Source organism: Drosophila tropicalis, unplaced genomic scaffold, assembly GCF_018151085.1.
Source record: "Drosophila tropicalis isolate 14030-0801.00 unplaced genomic scaffold, ASM1815108v1 contig_443, whole genome shotgun sequence".
Classification (NCBI taxonomy): Eukaryota; Metazoa; Arthropoda; class Insecta; order Diptera; family Drosophilidae; genus Drosophila; species Drosophila tropicalis.
The window spans coordinates 3,148,329-3,169,189 of NW_027172907.1; the positions used below are offsets into that span (position 1 = coordinate 3,148,329).

Sequence of the window (20,861 nt, forward strand, 5' to 3'; positions counted from 1 at the left end):
CGATTTTATTATTTTATTTTTTATTTGGTCAGGGTTAACGTGTGTAACGGCATTTATAATATGTTTTGGACTATGAATCAGTTGGATGTGTACATCACAAGCTAAAAGATTGAATGAAGAAAATAAAATCTTCGATTTAGTCATGGATATTAAGTTTGTTGTATTAATGAGGCTTGCCATATGTAAGTCAGGAGTGCACAATACACCAAAGGAAGTACAGTAGATGTCGGTTATGACGATTCTGAAGGGAATAGTTATATTGCTTCGCTAAAATCTACTGTAGTTAAGCCTAAAAGCTTATCTAAATATATTTTTTCTTCATTAATTTCCAGGTATAAACTTCAACTCAAAAACAAAAGAAGAGTTCTTGCTTTTGTTGGCCAAGTTAAGGTAGATAAAGCTTAAGTTTAACATTGTTCGACGCACATTTTGGTAAAGTTCAAAAAACAAACCATACATATCTGGTTCATTATATTCCACAATTAGAAATAAAACCTTTACAACTATATTCTCAAACGATCATTTGATATAATGAAATATGTAATCCAATCTAATATAAGAGCCTAAATGCCATTTTTCATTGGCATTGGATCATTGGTCAGCATCAAATCAAATTACGTTCATAAGCAATCCAAAATCATAAAAGACAAAGATTTAAGGATCTCCCTTCAGAGAAAAATAGCCATCAGGATTAAACTAAGCACAAAGATGAGACATTTCAATATACATAATATATATAAGAAACATAACTCATCTTCCTGATAAAGTATATACATATATGGAATGGATCTCTTGACGTCATTTATAGTTTATCTTTATCTGATCGTTGGTTCACAGACAAAGATTGTTCTTCAATTTAAGCCTTTAAAAGATCAAAAAGAAAGACTTTGAATACACAGTTTGATAAATTTTTGGTCCCATATAGTACAAATCCGACTTTTTCAATTGCATCTACAGTTTTATCAATAACGTTTTTCTTTCAAAAGTCATATACACTCAAAGTCAAGCAACAATTTGCAATAAACAGAAGGAAATTCATTCATTGTTCCCAACACTGGTTTTCAACAACGTTTTTCTCGCCAGTGTTGGAAAAATTTGAAAAAGCAAGTATGCAGAAATGTGCACTGATGTATAATCTATAAAGCGGCATCAAAACATTCCGATTTCATCAACTTTTAAAAAGTGACTTAAGTGCTCAAAAAACGGCTCGGCGCCCCTATGTGCACTGTGGCATGAAACTCAATGAACTTAGTAAATTTCTTTACTAACTTGAGAAAGGGAAGTATAAAAGATATAGAAAGTTAACATTTGACAGACAATCTATTACTATAACAAAAAAGCAATCTTCTATAGATAATATTTACTTCTAGCTTGTTTAGATCCGGGAGACAAGAGTATGGACATGAGAAGGCAGCTTCCACCCTCTAAAGTTTCGTGTTTTATCCTATATTGACTTAATTTAAAATTCCCTTGAATATCCCGCTCAGAGATTATCAACTTACAGTCAGTCTGACAATAATTGAATGGACAGCAGGTTGTTGACAATCGTTTGTCCCTCTTCAATATGAAAGAGGATCAACAACCTATGGTAATGGCCAACATTTCCCTTCCAGCTTCTACATTTATTTGAAATGCAAATTCGCATACAAACTGAAGTTTGTATTTCATGCATATGACGTCAAGAGATCCATTCCATGTACATATTTGTTACTCTCTGGGCGGAAATTACATGACTAATGTGAAAAGGAAAACCAAAAAAAAAAAAAAAAAAAATGTTAAAATGAATGATTTCATTTTAGTTAAATTGCTATCAACAGTTTATCAGTCATGTTCAACTTGACTTGAGTCAATATATTGTTTGTTGTTTCTGTGTGCTTCATACTGTTCATTCTCCTGTCAACACATACGGATTACTATACAGGTAAATATATTTACATATATATGTTTTTGGGTGAAACTCTCAAGGCTATGCAATGTCTGGCAATGATGATGGGCATACATCAGCATGAGAAAAGCTTCATCATTATGCAATAAATCAATCATTCGTGTTAAAGACGTCACAGATTTTCCCCAAAAACCAAAAAAATATATATATGCATGATTGATCTGTTAGTTTGAAAGATAAATACATATATTAACTAGATATAGCAGCTACTCTGCCTACGCATTTGATAAACATAACAAAACAAAAACCTATTTATATATTGTCCAATATTTTTGTTGATGGTAAAAGGGCAAGCTATTTTTAACAGATTGCACAAGCCAATTGCAAAAAAAAAAAAAAAATTCAAATTCCAAAGAAATACACGTTACCAGTTACCAGTTGAAGGGGGGCTTATCTTATCACATTTGTTTTTTCTCCCCTGTATATTTTTGCAAACGTAATCAAGGAACGAAAGTGTGTGCGAGAGAGAGAGAGAGAGATAGAGCATTTCGACCCCGTTCATATAAATAAACAATAATGCTCAGAAATGCGTCTACAAAAGCTCATGTATGTATGTAGTTTCTCTGATAAGATTAGATTATGGCCAATATAAGGTGAGTGCAAGTGCGAATACGAGAGATATATTTGGCTTAACCCACGTACCAAAAACAACAAATTTACAAATAAAAACAAAATCCACAAAATGTGCAGTTGCTGGGAACCCTTCAGACATTCAAAGATAAAGCCAACTGACACGAGACAATGAATGTGTCTCAACTTCAAAAAAATATTTCTAAGGAATTTTGTTGACATTTATTTAGACTTTGCAGATGTTTGCAATAAAAAGATAGATAGAGAGAGAGAGAGAGAGAGCGAGATTTAAAAATTCTATTTGCCTATTCGGTATAAAAATGGGATTTATGCGACTTAGCAAGTTTTTTTGGGTTTTTGTCGTTTCATGGGAATTTTATTTCGCATGATTTGTTCATCATATAAATGTAATCCTTTTGTTTCTCTTTTTTGCAATATCTATGGCTATATTTACTCTATAATCTTTCGACAGTCATTATACTTATATGATGTCATACTCTTGGCATAGTCAATGAATTTCTACTACGTCCCCAAAAGTAGGCTACACAAACTCAAATAGAAATACGTCCTGTATTTAACCTATTGGTCTATGTTTCAATCTATTTGTTTTTTGTTTGCTTCTTCTTACAATGAATAGGCTTTAACAACTCAAAGGCATAACCATTTACAATCAATATATCAAACTGATCGTTAGGGATTTGATTTGTTGTCGTTTTCGAACTTGTTCTTTGTTTCGTCTATTGGCATAGCTGATAACTTACACTATTGGCAATCTTTATAATTACTTGAGTACAAAATTTGTTTTTGATTCCAAGTCCCAAAAAAAAAAAAAAAAGCACAGACTTAATATCTAAAATGGTTTTTAAAACTAATTTTGATTCTAGTCTATCCAATTTTAATAGCTAACTAAACTAATACAAGAAATTTTGAAATATAGTGTATAAAAAATAGTCCTCAAAACAAGCATTATTAAGCAATCGAAAAGTCATACATTTGTTTCAAAGTAATGAATACTTTTTCAACTTATTGCATACTTTAAGGGGCAAAGTTACGCCATTTCACCTATGGCAATGGTAATAGCTTCGTTTAGTCTCATTGTCAAATTAAAAGATATTGAAATTACATATGTCAAGTCAAAATTATAAAAAAATTGTCAAATTTTTGTTGCCTTATAAGGCTAAGTTAGAAATCTTCCTCAGAGACAAATCATCTGATAAGAATTTCAACAATTTTCCCATCTGGCCTTGTATATACTGTTTGATATGAAAACATTTTCCATTTTTGCATTTGACACAGTTTTCTTGTTGTTTTTGTTGGAGAAATACTTAAATCGAATGACAAGACAAGCAAAAGAATAATATTCTTGTAAAATTTACAACATTCTCGACTTATTAACGGTGGCCCAATAAAACTGTTTTACAGCCACTTTATGCCATCATGGAAATTAGTCTAAAAGATAAAAATTTGTTGGTTCTTTTTTTCTTCCAATTTTACAGTAGGTACATATATTATTCGGTTTTACCTTTTCTCTCTCGCTCTCTGATGACATCTTCAATTTGTCCAAAAAATTTTTTGATGGGTATGATTTGGCCTGGCTTTTTGTTGTTGTTGTTGTTAACATTAGTAATATAAATCATCGATGAAATCTGTTTCTTGCCGCCCTCCCCTCACACCTCTTCTCTTTTTCTCACTCATTGCGTAAATCAAAAATTTATGTTTAGAAAAGTTTATAGATTTTTGGACGCCATTTCATCATGGAAGTCGGGTTCGGGGGGTGGTGGGGCATAGCTTTACAAATTTGGTATATTCAGTCTGATTTATAAGGTCAAAGCAGTGTACACCCATACCTCGCTTTGCGTCGGGGATACGTTCCAAAAAAATGCGACGCAAGTCGAAACAACGCAAAGTGAATTATGATTTTCTATAGCAAGCCATGTAAAAATCGAAGATAGGTTCCAGGGTTACGAAAATACATACATTTTAAAACTAAAATTTAACAAATTAACATTTAAAAAACAAACAAAATCTCATATCATTTTATTTCATATTATGCATATAAAAAACAAGAAGAAATTAATTCAATTAAAACAAAATAAATAATTCAATTATTCAATAATTTAAATAAAATTACAATTAATCACTATCTGATAAGTCTTCAGTGTCTGTTGTCGTACGTCGGCTTTCTTTAAAAAAAAATTGGTCCAGTGTTGTCTGACCAGCTTTTTTTTTTTGCATAAAATACAATTCCTTATAGCAATTAATATTCGCAGCTACCGCCTGGGACACTTTAAGGCTCCTTTCGCTGTCAGGATCATTTTTTAAGAAAATCTCCATGCCTTCGTCAATCAAAGATATCGCTTTGGAAATTTGTTTGGAAGTTAAGTTCTGTTGCTTGGATATCTCTAAATGGTCACGGTCATAGTCATCTTCTTCATTAGCAATTTCCAATTCCAATTGCAAAAGTTCTTCATTAGAAAACTCTTGGTTGTGCGATGTTAGCAATTCATTTATATCAGCCTCCTCCATACCTTCAAAATTAGACTGTTTGGCAAAATTTGAAAGTTCATGACAAACAGCTGTTGTATCATCAACTTCGGTAGTGCATTTTTGGTGAACACATTCAGGCCATATTTTGCGCCAAACACCATTCATGCAAGATGGTTTAATCTCCTGCCACGAATCAGATATAATTTCTATGGCTTTCATAATGTTGAAATTTTTCCAAAATTGTAGCATGGTAGGTTTACCTTCTCCATCAGTCTCACTTATAAGAAGCTTAAAGGTCCGTCGAAGGTAATAGCTTTTAAAAGTCGATATAACTCTCTGATCCATCGGCTGAATAACTGACGTAGTATTAGCTGGTAGAAATACAAATTTCACGTTTTCTGACAACTCATCTACGTAAATTGGGTGGCCAGGAGCATTATCTACTAGAATCAAAGCCTTGAAGTTTAAATTTTCCTTCTCACAATAAGCTTTAATTTCTGGAATAGCACACATTGAAACCCAGTTTTTAAATAAAAATGCTGTCATCCATGCTTTTTTGTTTGATCGCCAGTGGACAGGAAGGAGATCTTTTGAATAACCTTTCATAGCTCTTGGATTTTCTGATTGGTAAATAAGAAATGGTTTAAATTTGAAATCACCATTTGCATTTCCACCAAGAAGAAGAGTCAGTCTATCCTTGCTAGCTTTAAATCCGGGCGCAGATTTTTCTGTTTTAGATATGTAGGTTCTCTGAGGTAGACGTTTCCAAAATAATCCTGTCTCGTCAACATTAAAAACTTGTTTCGGTTCATAGCCGCCCTCACGGATTAAAGCTTTTAGCTCTGCTGGGTAGAGTTCTGCAGCAGTTACATCAGCGCTAGCTGCTTCGCCTTTAAAAGCAATGTTGTGCAGATTTGCTCGAACCTTGAATCTTTCAAACCAGCCTTGACTTGCTTCAAAAGTTTCATTATCGTGGGCGGTACTATCACTAGCATCATCGTTGGATACGGTTTGACTTTTAATATCATCAAATAAGCTTTTTGCTTTCGTCTGAATTACCATTTTACTTAATGGTATTCTTTGCGCAACTTGATTCTCAATCCAAATTGAAAGCAAGGATTCCATTTTAATCATCAAAGAACTCCTTGTACGGATCATCGTTTTAGCATCTAATGATGTTACAGATTTTGCAGCCTCTCTTATTTTATCTCCATCTCGATCTTTAATAGTTCTGACTGTTGTTGCAGCCAGGCCAAGAGCCTTTGCTATCTCCACAGCCTTCTCGCCCTTATTAAATCGCCGCAGAATATCTAGTTTTGTCTCCAAACTGATAGCTTTCTTTTTATTTTTGGTAATTCCACCAGCATTATCCTTTCCACTCATTTAACTAAAAAATAATTTTGTGTAACAAAATAATATAACTCTGCCAATAAATAAATTGAAAAATTATTTACCTTTTTTTATATGTGATCAGAAATAACACGAAAAAACTTATTGATCTATTTTAAAGAGCACAACTCACTAATTGAAACGCGATATTCTACATAAAAGGTGGGCAAGCAAATGGCAAAGTGAGTCGAAGCAAATCAAAGGGGAATTCCCCTGTTTTGATACACAGCGCGCGCAGTTAGCAACAAAAGTGTTGCCACCTTTTGGAAAAAAAAGGTATTAAAAAAGAAACGAACGTTTCCTGAGCAACGCAACATCGAAAATCTAACGACGCACAATGAAAATTAGTGCTAATTGATCAGCGACGCAACTTCGAAAAAACGCAAACCGAAACGACGCAAAGCGAGGTATGGGTGTATACCGAAAATAAATGCATATAAAAACTTAAAGAGACACCAAAACAGGCCACCAAACGTGGGCGACCCCGTGTGCCGAGCCCCGTTCGGTTCCTACATAAACCAATCGAATTGAAATCTTCAATATGCGATCATTAACGCCGCCTTGGCTGACATTTTTGGATTAATGGGTCAGAGAAATAGAGACTGAGCGAGAGAGAGAGAGAGAGAGAGACAGAATATTCTACATAGACAGCTGGAAAATGTATTTCTTACCCCAAATGAAATCAATTTTTGTTTTTGTCTCACTACAAAGATTTTAATCTTAAAATGATTAGAGCCACTAAATTGACCATTTTCTCTTTCTACCAGACTAACTAATGACACTTTGTTCACATTTTAGTCCTTTTTGTTTAATAAGACAAATCTTGAGGATCGTGAGAACTTGACTTGGAATGGCTTATTTGATATAATTCGACTTCATTTCTATACAAATTAGTTTAAAATTTATGGAAGATAATTTTAAAAACTTTTGTTAATGATATTAATTGTTTAATAAATAAACTGACAATTTTTCTTGAGTTACTGCAGTCCTCGGTTCAGTTCAGAGTTGTCTAAATGGCCCATTCACAACGAGGATTCGGGTTCGAATCCCCCAGGCTAGAGTATATGGATGTAGTTTTCATCTAAGCCGAAGGCCTTAGCTGCCAGTGCTTGTAAAATATGGTTCACATACAACTATATCCTATACTTATAATAACAAAACATTAAACTTCCTTAAGTTGACTATGTAATCTAAAGGTTCAATGTTCAACCCATAATCTTAGTGGTTCTTTTCGAAGAAACAAACCTCTTGAAAATGTTCTCGATTCTAAAACTGAGGTAATATCCTTCTTGGCTAACGAAATTTGTTTACTTTCTGAAATTTTCCCGATTTTTCCCCCCATCTTATTCCCTCAATGTCTAAATAATATAATATATGCTCTCAATCGGTATATATCTTTAGATCTTTTGTCACTTTTCTTTTCAATAACGATTCTCTCACATGGCTAACCATCCTACATATCCTATACATGCATGTATATCTATGTATGTATATATTTTTTTCCCATCGCTTTATTTTGTTGTTGTTGTTGTTGTTGTTGTTGTTGTCGTTCGTGTTCGTTTTGTGTCAAAGTCATAAATCTTTGGATTCTTTTTCTCCTGTTTTTTGTCGCATTTTTTCTATAATTTAACCGTAATTTATTAAATGCCCCACAAGCTTTTTAATCTGCACTGGAAAATCTTGCCCCCAAACTGCATAAATTAATTAAAAATAAGAGCCACACCAGGGAGCGCAAGAGATAGAGAGAGAAAGGGAGAGACTACCAAGAATGCGTGACATAAATGTTTCCTTCTTTTTCTTTTTTTTTTTTTTTTTTTTTTTTGATGGTGAAGAAGATAGACCCCAACAATTTGCCATATGCAACTGCAATTCGTATCTCAAAGATGTGAATATGTATCTCAGTCAGTTGACAGCCATGATTAGCATGAGTACAACTCAACGAAGAAGAAGAGGATTGGACAAAATATTTCCAGCAGCTGGGTTAAATGATCTTTGCAGTTCCAAATAAACACAAAACAAAAAGAGAGAAAGAGATTTTCCCATGGAAAATACAAAATGTAAAAGATTACCAATTGCATATTAAATCCCCCATCCCCCTCCTCGCTTCAAATATCAAATCAAATTATGTAATCAAATGTTGTTCGCTACTTAAAAACTAAATTCTTGTCCAACTATCTATCTATGTATGTGTGTGTGTGTGTGTGTGTGTGTGTGTGTATATTCCAACGATATTTCAGCTGCCGTCACGTGACAGGAAAATTTGTTAGCACTCTCGACAGCGAACAAAGAGAAAACTTGAAAGAAGGAAAGATAAAAAAAACTGAAAAAGAAAAGCCGCCAGGTAAAACACACACACAAACACACGCACACACACACACTCAAATAATCATTTCCCTGTAGAAATTAAGGAATTTCTTACACGTACAAAGGCATCTTCTTTTTGGCTTCTATTTCTATTTCTATGTCTTTTTTGAGCATTTTTTCGTTAACGGTTTTATCCACTTTCTTTAGTGTGTTTTTTGGTCTCAGTGATTTATGCAAAAACGTTTGCTTCGAGTGCACTGCTCATAATTTTAATGCGACAGCAAAATATGTTGGCGCCACTGAGTAGTCGCAGTAGTAGTCATTCCATTAAATGCAAAAAATCGGCAAAGTAAAGAGAAAAAAACCAAAAAAAAAATAATAATAATCATAATCAACCTAGTCAGTCTGTCTTTGTATATTTTGCATTTTGGCTTTTTTTTCGCCAAGTCGAGACTTTAAAGTGCATTTCAATACCCTACCCAAGAAGGCAAAGAGTAAGCACAAACATTTCTTGTCTCTGATTTCTATTTAAAGTATTCATGGAATCTTTGTGGATATTAACTACATTTTAATCTACTAGTTAGAGTATTCAAATATCGGCATGAGCAAAAATAAATACAAACATTGGCAAAACACTTGAAGCTCAATGACCGGACCCCAGACTGGACTGGACGCTCGTTTTTGGCCAATCGTGTGTTTTTTTTTTTTCCTCTCTCGATTCATTTTGGCAAATGGTTTTTCATGTTGGCATTGGAAAATATCCATAAATCAAAAAGCGGTCTTATTTTATTCAAATGGAGAGTAAATCGGAATGCTTCTCGCATTGAATTGAATTAAATTTAGCCATTTCTAAGATAAATGTTACAATTCGTATTAAGAGTCTATCTTTTCTTTCTTCAATTCTCAAAGTAGTTGGAAATTATAACCATTTTTAGTGTTTCCCTTGTATCTAAGTACAAATTTAGAGAAATTCGTTTGCCTGTACCCTTATTTCAAGGCTAAAAGTAGTTGGGAATCATAATCACTTTTATTTCATTTCAAATTTGGTGAGCATCTTTTACTAAAAATATATTAAATTCAATGCAATTTGCATTAACTTTTTATTAACTTTCTATTAACTTAACATGTCTCTAAATCTAACTTAATCATTTGTTTAATGACTTTTAAAAGACAAGTCGCCATTTGCTGCCATACATATTAATTTAATAGTTTAATGAAAGACATATATCTGTAAAACTATTAATTTAAACATTGTCAATATAAAAATTTGCAGAAATTCGAGAAACTTGAAAAATGTAATCAGGAAATCGACAACTAAAAAGAGTCAATAAAGAGAGAAATCTTATAACCAAGGACCTTAAACATTAATGGTCGTTTAGGTACTACTACTACATAGCAAATCCCTGAATTCCCTCTCCCCCAACATCCTTATTTCAGAGGCTAACCTTTCTGATATACAAAACATTAGAAAAGTAATCAATACATAAAATACCACAGAATATTTATTTATCTTAGAGTTAGGACTAATTAAAATTAGTCAGAACTTAATTACTAAAGCGCTGGCTGCTTGGGCCTTCGGCTTGACTTGTGTGTGTTTACATATTTACAGATTAACATACATATTTACATAATTTACATTTAGTATTGTATTTGCTAAGTTTAAACCTATAGGATGTGGTAGTAATTAGTTTTTTTGAGGTAGTCAATTATCGTGGAAAGGTTAGTTGGAGTTGGGTTTGCTAGGGTTGCTATTGGGCATAATTTTTTAAAGATTTCATCCCTAATGTGGGAGGTTGCAGGGCAGTTATTTAGTACGTGTTCTATGTTTAGCTCAGATGTTAAGTTGCAGTTTGGGCAGAGAGTTATGTCGTTCGGGTTAATGTAGTGTTGTTGTGTAAGTCTTGTGTGGCCTAATCTAAGACGTAGAATTTTTATTTGGTCTATCCGTGCTATGTCTTTTGAGATAGTGTCCTGTGTGTGTCAGATTGCTATTTAGCTTTTGGTACCATGTGTTGCAGCGGTTAATGTTGTTTTTGAGCTTTTGGAGTAAGTTGTTTTTAATGTATTTATTTATAAATATCGCTACAGTTGTAGTTGGGAGTGTACCACAGAATAATTGTCCTTTGTTGCTCTGACTTTACAACTCATTGTGGTTTAGAATTAATTATTTCTTAAAATGAAATTAAATAGATAAATAAACTACGTAACGCTATTTGGGATGGAGAGGGGATCCTGTAAATCCTTTTGCTTGCATTAGCGCGTGAGAAAAAGGGGTCGAACTTTACCTAACTTTTTAATTTGATAAAAATAATTTTGAAAGTTAGAGAGAAGAAAACAGTGACTGGGAGAGAGAGGGGTTCAGTAAGTTACAGAGTGGCAGCAAGCATCAATTTTCGACTTAAATAACCCCTTTAATACATAAATACAAAAATTATCAATTAAAATATTTGAATTTCTTTCAACAAATCTTTGTTGAATGATCCACTAATGATCTCATTATCTTTGATCAAAAATGATGATTGAAATTGTGAATTTTTATATGTAGGTACATACATATATGACATTTATCTTCCTGTATTTGTTCTTGGTTTTAAAACATATATTATTAGTATAAATTGAATCTAAATGCATAAAACTCTAATCAAACAGTTTTCATGACTAAGGTCAAGTCATTTAGAGCAAAGTAAATACCATAAATCAGCTTGTTTAACCAGACTTTATATGCGCTATATGAATTTGCCATCTGCCATCTAAGCTGTGTGCGTGTGTGTGTGTGTAGAGTGTGTGAGAGAGAGAGAGAAGTTTACCTCATAAATTGCATACACTTTTTGCCCTTTGGTGACCCCTTCATAAGAGAAACTTACATAAATTGTACACATCTTTTACATCTTCGTTTTTTTTTTTCTAGTTGGATCAACAAAAAAAGGTTGATTAACTTCGCCAGAGAAGCACGAGAGAGAGAGAGAGAGAACAAGAGAAAGCGAAAAAGGGCATGAGATAAAAAGGATAACAAACTCCCTTTGAAACTCCCGGCAAACTCAATGTCAGCAAAACTGAGAGAAGCTTAACTCTTAGATAAATTCAGCAACAAGAGCGAGAGCGAGAGAGAGAGAGAGCTGAATATAAGGTGTTGGAGAATGGGTGGTTGGGTCATGTGTGGGTGGTAACCGGAACAACCCCAAGTAAGGTTCAATTGCGGGCAAGTGCAAGGCTGTCTGCCAAACCAGAAGGACAACACGTTACATTGTTGCCAGAAGGGGGTTATGCCTTTGGCATTGAATTCAATTTCAAGTCAAACAGGGATAAAAACAAAAAGCATCATCACAATAAAAAAGAAGTCACCCTTCAACAACAACAACAACAAAAAGGAAATATAAAACAAACAAACGGCAAAGAAGAAGAATGTGAAATTCTCAATAGTCAAGTCTAAAGTTTAGTTTCAGTTCAAGCATCTTGATACTCAAGTGACCATTGCGTCTGTCTATGATGATATTCATCCCACAACCAAACGAATGGCATAGCCAGAGACCATATAAACCATCCAGCGTGCTTCTCAGCCTCCGCCTCTGCCTTTGGCAAATGCAAATTTATTTCACATCATCGAGCATCTGATATATGACGTGACTGACAATTACGGCACCATTCTGTATCCACCATCCTTTTCTGCATTGTGTATATCGGACCTAATGGCACAACCACCACCAAAAACAAGGCCGTTCCCGGCATTCTCCATAGTCATCAGGGAGACAGCAAACGGCAGTAGCTAAACGACGTCAGATCTCTCGGCTTTCGTCATAAGTTTGTCCCCCCCATCCTCCATTCAAGCCTTCATCATGGCCATGACTCTCACTAACACAAAATTCGACGCATGCGGCCCATCTGCAAAGGATGGAGGAGCATTGGCTCGATTGTGAAGTGGACCGGCTGGCATGGCTATATGATTTTGGCTCGGCTTTTTGCTGTTTTCATGTTGTTGCTGTTGTTACGTAGCTTACCGGCAAACAAAAAAGTAAGTTTACAAAATTTACGTTACGCACCCGGGCATCTCTCTGTATGTATCTGTATCTATACATATCTCTGTGTGTGTGTGTGTGTGTGTGTGCTTTTATCTGTATCTGTTTCAGTGCGCACAATATTTGCATTTGCATTGTTATGAATTGAGGGAAGTTAGATGAGTTGCGCATTTATAAAATAAACAACTTATCAAATCTTTCTAAAAAGTATGAAATATCCTTTGTGATCGAAGCTGAATGATCAAAATTCGATTAACTGTTTTATTCATTACTTTCTTTGTAATGAATTGATAAGCTTTCCTTCCTCATTTTGTCATAGAGTCTAGTCTGGTCTAATGGCAAGGACATCAATTGGGGGGGGACATCAATTACTATACTTAACTTTTTTAAAACAATTCATAAGAGAATAAAACATCATCTATAATTCTAGGATAATACAAATTAAGGCAGATGTTTGTAACGTAGAAAAGGAGACGTCGTTTCCGACCCCATAAACTATATATTTTGGATCAGGGTGAGGGGACGAATCACTATAGTCATGTACGTCTTTACGTATTAATTAGATTCCTCTTGGTATTTAAGCTTTTTGTTGGATACTTGAGGAAATTTTTTGACGGAATTTATTATATTTAGGCCCCCGTTTAGTTCATACCTGTCTACGCCCTCATTTAATAACTAAAACATTACTAAAACATAAACTTAATTGGAACATTTATCACTTGTTTTAATAAGTTGTTCAAAAAAAAAAACATTTAGAGCTTTTAAGAGATTATGGAGATAACAAACTTCGATTGCCAAACTTTTTTGTTTTGCTCTTTTTCGTTATAATTCTCAACTTGTTCTAGTATTGAAGATATGGCATGGTCATGGTATTGATCTCAAGTCGGCTTTAGTCTAAGGTTTGAAAATTAAACCGAAATCCAGACAAGATTATTGAACTCTCATACTAAATTCCACCAAATATTTGACCCCCAAAAGTAAAAAAAACTTTGACCCCTTTTCTAGGCAACTAGAAATCATTTGTTAGACACTTTTTTTAGGCTAGGGTTTCGGAGGATCGTGTATTTTATGGCAATCCTTTGATCGCACCTCGCCATTGCAATGGCCGTTTTGAATTCATTTGCTGTCGTCTGTCTGACAGGGGCCGAACCTTCCAATTAACGTCACGTTTCTACATTTACGTACCTGCGCACTTTTCGCTCGATGTAGTGTGCCTCCCGAGATGATGCCCGCCGTGGTTGCTTTGGCGTGCATTTTTGGCGCTGAATTTATGACGTACTGCGTCTGTTGCTGCTGTTGTTGATGTTGATGTTGCTGCTGTTTGTTAACCAATGCTGTAGGCGGTTGTGGTTTGAGCAATGCTTGCGATGTTGCCGCTGTTGCAGTTGTTGATGTTGCCGTTGCCGTTGCCGTTGCCGTTGCCGTTGCCGTGGCCGTTGCTGTTGCTTGTGCAACATTCCTAATTGAGTTTTCTGGTACTGGATTTTCACTTTGGCACTCCATTTCAGGCAATGGCGAATTGTGTTGCTGTTGTGCGTTGGACATAATTAGCTTTTCGATTTAAATTTCTTTCTCTTTTTTTACATATACATATAAACATATATATATTTGTTTTTATATATTGCCAATTGCAATATCCTCTTGATTTCACACACTCATACACACAAGAAAAGAAATACAACAAAAAAAAAAACGAAAACAAAAAGGAAACCGACTATGAATATATAAAGTATTGTAAGATTTTGGCGGAGAAGGTGACTTTCGCGCTGTGTTAAAGAGAACGTTCAAACGGTAAGCGGGTTCAACTGTAACTGAGGAAGACCGCTGTGTCCTTCACAAGTGGGTGGTGGGTGGATGGGTGGTTGGGTGGATGGATGGGTGGTAAAGTGTGGGTGTTGATAATGTTTTGGTGGTGGGTTTGTTTGGGATATAGACCCAAGCAAAGTGCTAACTTTATCTACCAATTTATCTAAAGGCATGTCACCACCAAGAGTAAAAGAGAGAGAGAGCGAACGTAAGAGAGGAACTTCACAATCCATAATAAGAAGAGAAAGCAGGCGACACAGAGAGAGAGACAGAGAGAGAGAGCACGTGCTATTGCCATTCTCCTGATAAGAAGTCCGCTTTAATTAAAAAAAATAAAATAAATAAAAAAAAAAATCTATTTTAATATTTCTCATTATCTTTGTAGCATTTTTCATTTTCTTCACTAATTTCCTTAGGGAAACAAAATTGTTCAACTTCTTATTTCAAGGCAATTTAACTTTAATGGTAAGACCAATTTTATAAAAAAACCAATGAAAAAAGAATAAAATACTCTCTTAAAGGATAATTTGTAACCTTTTTTTTTTTGTGATTAGTTTTTGATTGTTCTCCAATAAAAGTAAGTATTAGACTTTTATAGTAAGATTGAGAAGTGAATCCTTAAAATAAGATTCGATATACAAATGAGAATCGAATAATTAAGGCAATATGTTCAGAAATGCAGAAAATTTCAGAAGCAAAAGGATTCTAATGCGATTAGCTACCAACTCTGAAAAAGCAGCCACAACATCTAGGATAACAAGGATACTTTATATGTTTACCTTCTGAAGCATCGCTTAGCGATCCAAGATGGATTAAAGTGAAGATAGCACTCAACAGAAATCTGCTTAAGTTAATGTAAGTTAAGACAAGCAAGAAGAGAAGAAAAAAATAAGGATCAACCAGAAGATGCCAACATCCAAGTTTCACTTGGTCAGAGATGAGTTTCAAGGCAAAGCCAGAATATCCAATAGATTTCTAGGATTCGGTTGAAGATTACTTTGAGAATCGAGAGACACAAAAATGGGATGGATTATAGTAAATAGTTGTCAGGGGAATAGGATATTATATATAATATGCTAAACAATGACTTCTCTGTTAATCTTATACAGGAAAGTCGCAGATCCTTTTTTTTCCTTTGGGAACTCCTTACTACTAAACTCTTATTTATACATTTGCATATATTTTTATTAGAGAGTATTATGAAATTGGTCAGATGTTTGTAACGCACAGAAGAAGACGTTTGCGACCGCATAAAGTATATATATTCTTGATCAGCATGAGAAGCTGAGTGGATATAGCCATGACCGTCTGTTCGTCCGTCGGTGTGTATGCGTTTTACTCAGCCATCTTAAAAGCTATTGGAATGAAACTTGGTATTTAAGCTACTTATAATCTAGGTGAGATAAAGTATGAAAATCATTAGGATCGGACCATTATATCATATAGTTCTAAAAGGAACATAGGTGAAGAAATTGGAGTATCGCTATGAAATTTACATATGTGATAATATTGGGTATAAAACCCCAGATACCCCAGAATTTGAATCTGATCGGATAATTGTAACACAAGTTACAGTCAATATAAATCGGCTCTGCTCCCAGTTCTGTCGGCAGCTTAAAAATATATTACCGCCAAGGATTGCAAGGGTATATAAACTTCGGCATAGCCGAAGTTAGCTTCTTTGATATTTATATATAGATATATATCAAATCTGACAGCAGATCAACCAAAAGATCAGAATTAATAGAGTATTAAGGTGAATGGACAAGTAGAGATATTTCCGATATTTCATATGTGATTGTGATAGACTTCTCTTTGGGGACCTGTGGAGTTATTCAGCTTGTGGTTTCATTTTCTACGAATTCAAGTAGGCTACCTATTGCTGAAAATATTTTTAATACACTCAATTTTCACTTGGCATAGAGTTTTTGAAATTGTCGGCACCAAAAAACAAGAAGTCAAATATGGACTTTTATAAAACAGCCTTCGAGACGATGGATTTGAAAAAGAAATCCGTTCTGGTTGCCAGAGAGTTTGGTGAAGAGCAAGTCAAGCCAAAGAGAAAGGAGAAAAAGTCTTTGCACTATTATGCCCAGGAAGTTAGCAATAGTATACATGAAAGAAGCCAGATTAGAGTAAGTGGTGAAAGTATGGAGTGGATATTGAAAAGGGAAAATCAATTATCGTTGATCTGCTTTCCAGGTGGTAGACGATTACGATGGGTTAAACAATGATGTGACACCGAAATCGATACCAAATGAGATGTACAGCGATCAGTTTATGAAATATACTCTACAGTTTAAAGTTGCCGTCGAGGATATACAACTATATCATTCACGAAGTGGCAATGCACGATCGCGAACACGTTCAAGTATGCGTGGAGGACTTGGAGGCAATAAGCAGTCCATTGATGATGTCATGAATGGGGTAACAATATTTAAACTATAATCTAAATTCGCTTCTTTTTTAAAGTTCTGCTATTCACTTCTTAGATAACCTTTGAGAATATAGTCTTTGATCCACAATGCAAAAGCGATAAGAGTAACGAAACAAGAACTGATCCACCCTATAAGAAATCATTTTTGAAAATAACGTTACATAAAACTGAGTTTTTTGAATTGCACAATCAATGCAGTACAACAGCCATGAAGGGTACCCAGGAAGGCGAGCTGGCCGAATATGATAATCGTCAATATGATTATCTAACTGTTGGCAAAGGCAAAGTACGTCGACGTTCGGATAATGATGCCCAAACGAGTATCACCCTGACATCGAGTCGAGCCGTAAATACGATAATGGTGACACACGCCACAGTCGGTTCTTATGTATCCAATTTCGAGATGTACGACACTCTCAATAATATGGTGCAAAAGTATAGTATACATAGCACTTTGCATGGCCTAAGTAAAACGGGCAAGGACTCTTACACACAATCCGATGAGGATAATCCCTATGAGGATGATGACTCCGAGTTACGTGAAAAGGAACGTTCACAACGTTATCGTCTCTTCGAGAGCGCTGATTTTCGGAATGCTGTCATGTTTATTGGTCGAACATTATCGAGTAATACGAATGAGTCGGGTATGCGACGTTTTCGTAATTTCGAACAGATCGATCGATGTGCACTCGAAGCCGAGTATTTGTATTCAATGAAATTGCTATTTCGTTTCATACCAGTGCCAAGTCACGACGAACGAAAGGCTGTCAGTGATATGAGTTTTTGTCGCAGTAATGGTGATATTTTGGCCATTGGCTATGGCCTGTATTCGTTCTCATCGCAACAGGTGCCCGCCACCGGAGATGTCTATGTGTGGAGCATCAAGAATCCGGGAGAACCGGAACGTGCCTTCTACTACCAAATGCCTGTGACAGCTGTTTGCTTCTCACCATATTTGCCATCATTGCTGGCCATTGGCTTGTACGATGGCAGTGTCGAGGTGAGGGATGTAAGTAGTCCTACCGATATGCCCATTGCTGTATCACAGCGCAGTACATCGCCAAGTTGTTCCCCTGTGGTGGCCATACGTTGGATCAAACAGGCCGGTGAGAATGATGCCTCGGATATAGATCCATTCCTTAGTCTCTCCCAGGATGGGTGTGTGACACGGTTTCGCATTAATAAGAGCCCCTTCCTGTTGGGCTTCAATCAAATGGTTTTGGAACGTGTCGAAGGTCATCCAGAGGGCATACATGTGCCCATATCACCTATATTGACTTGCGAATCGAGCAGACATCCCCAGGGATTGTATATAACCGCACATCCTTTGCATAAGGATATCTATTATATTCTCACCGACCAGGGTTGCATTCACAAGTGTTCTATCAACTATCAGCATCAATATCTGGAAGTTCTCAAGTGCCATGAGGGCGGTGTGAATGTAATGGAATTCTCGCCATGGTCTCCCAAACTTTTTCTCACCTGTGGCAATGATTGGTGAGGCAGAAGAAGCAAACGAACCTTGTATTATCCTTGATCCTCATCGTTTCATCATCATAATAGGTACATTCGCATATGGATTGAGGGCATATCACGTCCATTGATCGAGCTGCAAGATGAATATTCACCTGTTCATTGGGCCAACTGGAGTCCCACCCATGCAACTGTACTGGTCTCTGTGAATCGTAATGGTGCCAGCGTATGGGATATTCGTCGAAATATACTCAAACCAATGGCTAAACATGAAATGGATTCCTCCTACAACACGGTGGCAGCGTATGTCAAAATGATTTAACCAATAGTCATAGTTCCACTCATCTCTCTCTCTCTCTTATACAGTTTCTCCAATTGTGGTCGCACCTTGGTGGTGGGCAATGAACGTGGCAACACTCTATTTCAGGCCATGAATGATATGCCATTTGCTCCACATTTTCAGTATGATGAACTTGAAAAGGCCATCTACAAGGCCATTGGCAATGATCAGGAATTATTCATTGAACTGAAAAGTATTGGTTTCTTTGGTTATCCCGATAAGAAGTTCCTGAGACCAGTCTAATATGGCATATCTCTTCTCATTGTATGTAACTTAGGAATGAACATTTCAAGAATAAATAAAGAGAATTATTCTAAATTCTTACCAAATTTACTGACTTGGAGTTTTGTTAAAAAGAATAATGTTAGCAAAGAGTGAACTTTCTCCATCTTTAGTGCTTTAACTCTTATCGTATATGATGATCTTATGAATTGGCATAAAATTATTCCACATGACCTAAGGCTCTTAGGCTCTTCTTATCCGTCAGATAGAAAGTGGGCAAGAGGAAGACATTTGTTTCTTGAAATGGGGAGTTAAAGATGTTAGATTGTCGCTAACTCAAGTGCATCGATCTAAAAGAAGACTTTGTTCTTCAACTAATTGTAACCTGTTCTTCAATTTTCCATTTTCTTTTTGAAGCTTTTGTAGTACTTTTCTTAGTCTCTCTTGTAAATTCTCTTGTCCTAAAGAGAGCATAAAGCACATAATCCTCAAATATCTTAAAACTTTTGAAATAAAAAGGCTTGATTTAAAGAAAGAATCTAATCTCATGAAATGATCTCCTGAAATTGTTATAAGGCCAACATTTAAGAGTTAAGTTCATAAACGAATGCAGTGGGAAGGTCCTTAAGGGTCTAGACATTCCCCGTAATGTCAATATTTGGAATAATTTTCAACTGTTTTCAGTGGTCGAAGAGTTTTCATAAATTCTTAATTTAAAATAAATGCCAATACTTATTTTTCCAAGTTGAAAATCTCCAAAATTTTTGATGGGACAACTGAAGTGAAAATATTTTCTGAATTTTCTAGATTAAGCCATGGCTAAGTTGGTTTATGCCAGAACAAGGAATTCTTTGGACTAAAATTACTTTGGAATATTTGGCAGAAACTTTATTATATTTTCCCTTAAAATTCTTATATGCAAATTTGTTTTTTATTTTTGATCACCCTTCATTAGACAAAGTTCTTAATTGCACTTGATGAGCTTAAGTTTCAATGTAGTCGAAGGGGAAGAGAAAATGAAGAAACACTCGAGATAAGGGTAATTCAATATCCACATATCGAACATTTACCTGTGAAATACAAGAACGAGCAATACAAATATGCGTATGTGTGTGTGTGTGTGTTGAGGTTGACCCTAAGCATATTTGGTATGTCAACCATGGTGGTCATTCAGACAGAGGTCCAGAGGTCCAGATCGACACCGGGCGGCAGCGGGTGTTAAATAACAAATAAACACTTGTACACACATTAGCATAATAGCATAGAGACAGAGACAGAGAGACAGAGGGGCAATGAGGAGAATTTATTGTAGAGAAAGAGAAACCAGAAAATCATAAAAGAAAATGGGGCTAAACAAGATCAAACACAATCGACCGAACAGAACCAAGATCTATAGCATGTTATAGACCAACAAAAAAAAAAAAAGAAAAAAGAAACAGAAATAAATGTCAAAATTTTGAGGATCGTAAATATAAACATGAAGTTGAAGCTGGACCACCGCATTTGAGGGATCGTAAATTACACAGCACATTTTCTTTTCTATATAATAATAAGACAACAAAAGAGAGAGAGAGAGAGAGAAAGAGAGACAATGAGAGACGAAATGAGATGAAATGGTTTAGTCGGCCACCACAAAAAACCGCTCACTTGGATGTCATCATCAGTGGCGCGATCCTTGTGGACATTAATTGCTGAGAAACAATCTCTGAACTTGTCGTTGTTGTCGCATTTAATGAACATTTAATTGTTGCCCACATGCCAGACCATTCCGTCAGCCATCCAGCCAACCAGTCAGTGGTTCATTGGTCCTTAAAAGCCAACACACAACCCATCACTTGATCTCAGAGTTGAGAGAACGATGCTGAGGCGGTAAAT

At 35.5% G+C, this 20,861-nt stretch overlaps 2 protein-coding genes across 2 annotated transcripts in view; one reads left to right on the forward strand and one right to left on the reverse strand.

Annotated features, from left to right (window-relative positions):
- The window catches only part of p130CAS (Serine_rich_CAS and FAT-like_CAS_C domain-containing protein p130CAS), a 46,773-nt gene extending 32,562 nt beyond the window's left edge, over nucleotides 1-14,211 (reverse strand). Inside the window, exon 1 of the mRNA XM_068286398.1 lies at nucleotides 13,894-14,211. Within this exon, the coding sequence (XP_068142499.1) occupies nucleotides 13,894-14,211 (318 nt within the window). The remainder of the gene's footprint in view (nucleotides 1-13,893) is intronic.
- Nucleotides 14,212-16,431: 2,220 nt separating this feature from the next.
- Dic61B (Dynein intermediate chain at 61B) lies at nucleotides 16,432-19,093 on the forward strand. Its single transcript, XM_068286270.1, has 5 exons — nucleotides 16,432-16,649; nucleotides 16,717-16,941; nucleotides 17,007-18,448; nucleotides 18,515-18,727; nucleotides 18,791-19,093. The coding sequence occupies exons 1-5, from the start codon at nucleotides 16,479-16,481 to the stop codon at nucleotides 19,005-19,007; spliced, it is 2,268 nt and encodes a 755-aa protein (XP_068142371.1). The 5' UTR covers nucleotides 16,432-16,478; the 3' UTR covers nucleotides 19,008-19,093.
- Nucleotides 19,094-20,861: the final 1,768 nt, after the last annotated feature.